Raw genomic sequence first — 4,268 nt, 5'->3', positions numbered from 1 at the left:
AGGCCATACGCCATGACAGGTCAACCAATAGAGGCCAAGTCTTTGAAAGCTGCTTCAGCTGAAGATAGAAGAGGGTCAGTTCATAGCTTGAGCAGAGAGAGCTGGTCAGAGGATGGTAGACGATAGAGTCTTCTGGTGATCTCCTAGAGGGTTAAGTCAAACTCTTCCAAATCGTGGGTAGCAGTCACTTGGCTGATGCTCCAGAAAGCTCAGCACACACCGTTCAGAATAGTAGCCAGTCGTCCTCACTATGAGCCCTCTGCCTCAGCACTGTTGTCTTCCTGTCTCCCATTCTTATCACGCTTCAGGCCACTCCTTAAATGATGTTCTCCAAAGATCTGCAATTGGCAGCCAGATTAAATAAAAAAGATAGTACTGTGCCCAGATGCATTTTTTTTTCCAAACAAAAGCTAGCTAGCCAAGCCACAAAGTGTTAACCTGTCAGTCAACCTGCACATCTGTGGCTCAAAAACACCAGATATATGCAATAAAAACTCATTGTTATCAAAAACAAAAGAGCTGATTAAAAAAAAAACTATGAAAAACACCTAAAAAATAACATAATATGTACAAATTTACAGGAGCTCTGTGCTTAGGCTGCTATTATGGCACCATGGCAACTATAGAACTCAACATCAACTGCTGTGATGTCAGCGCCCTCCTGTGGATTCTCTCATTACAGAATGTCTCTATAATTTAGCCAAGGTAGTGAAAACGAGAACGTTCTCCAGTTTCTACTCAGGCTCTTTTATTTTTCAATGTTTGTCTTTATTTTATGCATTATTTATTTTGGCAAACAATGTTTAACTTTCTGAATTCTTTCCAAAACAAAGCAAGAAACATCTTTATTCTTCCATCCAATAGGCCACATTGTTCATGTGAATATTCCAAAATCTGCATGAAGAAAATATGTGCATTTTCCCACCAGTGGTGTTTCCGCCAAACGGAATTTTGTGTGGATAACAATCCGAACGTGATGACGTACTGAACACAAAAATAAATGTTTCGCTAAAAGCTGCAATATGTCACTTTTTGGGTGACCCGGTCAAATTCACATAGAAATGTGAGTTGTAGATCTGTCATTCTCATTGGAAGCCAGTCTAAGGGGCGATAGATCTGTCATTCTCATTGGAAGCCAGTCTAAGGGGCGATAGATCTGTCATTCTCATTGGAAGCCAGTCTAAGGGGCAGTAGATCTGTCATTCTCATTGGAAGCCAGTCTAAGGGGCGGTAGATCTGTCATTCTCATTGGAAGCCAGTCTAAGGGGCGATAGATCTGTCATTCTCATTGGAAGCCAGTCTAAGGGGCGATAGATCTGTTCTATGCATGCTATTTCTATGCTTCACATGCCTAAGTTTCGTCTTTGCGTCTTTTACTTACCGGTTTTGTACACCAGCTTCAAACGGCTGAAAATACAATATTTATGGTCATGGGAAATATATTTCACAGTGGTTTACAATGTTTCTCTACACAATGACTGCTTGTTTTTGTCACATAAACTGAAATTAAACAAACTATTAGAATTTTCTGCAACCAGGAAATGGCAGAGCAATTTCATATACCAAATCACAATGTAAAGTTAAATGTGTTTCCAATGCATTTTTCACTCCAATGATAGTTTTGTCACAAAGACTGTGGCGTTAAAATAGCGCATGGGCCTAGCTTGATCTTGGCACTAGCTCTATAGCCAACAGCTCAGTGCTGGTAGGCTACTCTACATGAGGACATTATAGTGGATAACAGTGGTAATATTTTTATTTGGCAAACAGCAGTCAAGCATTAATCATCATATGACCAGAATAAGACCCCCGATATATTATTATTATATTATTATATTTATTGGAAAAGAGCATCAAGCTCATCACCTTGTGCCCCCCCCCCCCCCCAGTGATGTTCATCATAACTTATTTCATCTGTAGCCTAATAAATGCTTTCCCGAGTCGTGGTGGGAGGACCACACACCATATCATCACGACTCCCAACTTTACTTCGTTATTATACCAATATTTGCACATAAAAGCATATTTAATTTGACACAAAAACATCCCACCATGTCTTAACAAAAATATGATCACTTCACTCGCATAAAAACTGTGGATGGAAACCGAGTGAGTTATTTGAAGAGTTTCTGGTCTGGATCTGCCTGTAGATAGATTAACTCTTCCACAGGTGAGGTTGAGCCTGACGACCAACAGCTGTTTCTACAAGTAAACACCATCACAGTACCAAACTCCAGCCCCGGATTCATCTCTACATCCCCCGTCTCTACCGCCGACCTTGACCCAGTGTCTGTCCTCTGCAGCAGGCTGACCAGAGCAGGCATCAGTTGTAACTCAAACACCCTGATTTCTCCACAGTGACAGCAGCCAGGTTTAATCCAAGGCAGGTCCGAGGGGGGGTCAGACAAGAAGAGAGGAGACCCGTGCCAGCTGTACCGCAACACCTGCTCCGGACACACAGAGATCCTCTTCATGAAGCGGGAGAACACTGCGTCTCCATGTCTGGGGTTGTCCTTCTCGTACCTCTCCTCCCCTCCTCCCCCCTCAGTGCTCCCGATCATCCCTACTCCCTCTCTCTGCTCGTACTCCCTCAGCAGAGTCTCAGCGTGCTCCAGGTCTGACTGACCACCCAGGTCCGTCTCATCCACCACACTGATGTAGAAAGGTCTGTAGGTAGGGATGTTACCCGTTACCTCCCCTTCCTCCTCCACCACCTTTTCTCCTCCTTCCAGACTGAGTCCCTGAAGCTTGCCACTCACATCCAGCTCAACGGAGGTCCCGGTGAGTAAGAGGATCTCAGGATCCTCTCCCCCCATATGAGCTTGGTTCTGGGCCTTGTCCCATCCATCTCCCCCCTCCTGCTTGTCCTCTTCCTCGCCCCAGTCATCAGTCCCATCACACCAGTATGTGGTTGTCATGGGAACCTCTTTAACTGGGGCGTGGCCTGGAGGTTGGACCACATGGTTGGTTCTGACCTCTGATTCCAGACACTGAGAACGCAGAACCCTCCAGCTTTCCGGTTGTCCGCTGCACTGTGGCCCGGGGCAGGCGAACACATTCAGGGTGCGGTGGTAGGGAGACGCCGCTAGGGGGCAGTACACCTGCACCACATGGGCCATGACCGCGCTGCATAGACCACAGCGTGGACGTTGCCATGATATCACTGGAAGCTTGTCCGGTTGGTCGCCAATTTTGTTCGTCAAGTAAGACATCGGATATCGCTTTGAATCGATTTCCCCATCACACAGTCCGATGAGAACTGCCTCGTCAACTGCAGCCATACTATTCTACTATTGTTTAGTTGTTAGAACTGGACTTGAAGCCCTTCGCCATGTTGAAACTCGTCAACAAGTGACGTAATGACGCACAGACATGAGGCACAACGCAAGTGACGTGTACGCGCATGCGCATGAACGAAGCGCCGTTTTCAACGAGGTATTTTTCAGGATGTGAAGCGATAGTTTGATATTCTTTTTGTGTTGTACATAAGAGTACGTTTGGTGCAATCGTTGCTTGCACAATGTTGGGATAGCTAGTAAATTAATTAATTAGTTGAACATAAAGTATTTGATTTTAGGTCCCTAAACTTGGTCGGTACAAGTTATTTTTCAAACATAAGGTGTTTGTTCACCGTTTGCCTACGATTTGTTTTGTTGTAGCAAGCTACTGTACCTTGCTAGTTAATATCTTAAGTTTAACTATCTCGCATTGTAGGTTCAATTGGTAAGTTAGCTAGCTTAGAAAACCCATTTCTGGCGTTGTGGATGGTTTAACTAACTATAGAAGTCGATAATAACAACATTATTGATGGCAACTAATGCTGACCATGTTTTGATCCATTGTAGCCGAGTTGTAATCGTCCCATTGAAGCCTGAGCCGAGATGTTTGGTCCCAAACCGACACTACAGGACCGCCAGCACCTTTACCAGCTGATCATCAGCCAGCTGTTGAATGAATGTCACACCAACGCGTCTAACAGCCTGATCCCAGAGGTCAAGACATATTCCCACGCATCATTCATGTGATGTTTTATTTAGGTAATAGAGACATGATCCTATATAAATGTAAGGTTTGACATTATTTTTTATAGTAAAATATTATATTTGTTTCTTGCAGTCTACAGATGATTTGTAATTCTTTTCTGCCCCTGACCCCTCTGCTCAACAAAAAATCAGTCTGTGGCTGAATCTAATTGATTATCATGTCACTGTTTTGGGTCCAGGGTAGCCTAGTGGTTAGAGCGTTGGACTAGTAACCAGAAGGTTGCA

General features: G+C 44.2%; 1 protein-coding gene across 1 annotated transcript; it reads right to left on the bottom strand.

The window, feature by feature from the left end:
- Window positions 1–1,867: 1,867 nt before the first annotated feature.
- Window positions 1,868–3,369, bottom strand: pdcd2l (programmed cell death 2-like). The gene has a single exon (XM_046333562.1). It carries the CDS (start codon window positions 3,279–3,281, stop codon window positions 2,115–2,117), a length of 1,167 nt encoding a protein of 388 aa, XP_046189518.1. The 5' UTR covers window positions 3,282–3,369; the 3' UTR covers window positions 1,868–2,114.
- Window positions 3,370–4,268: the final 899 nt, after the last annotated feature.

Source organism: Oncorhynchus gorbuscha, linkage group LG03, assembly GCF_021184085.1.
Source record: "Oncorhynchus gorbuscha isolate QuinsamMale2020 ecotype Even-year linkage group LG03, OgorEven_v1.0, whole genome shotgun sequence".
In the NCBI taxonomy this organism is placed as follows: domain Eukaryota; kingdom Metazoa; phylum Chordata; class Actinopteri; order Salmoniformes; family Salmonidae; genus Oncorhynchus; species Oncorhynchus gorbuscha.
Note: the sequence above shows the minus strand (reverse complement) of the source record. Positions and strands in the feature narration are given on the sequence as shown.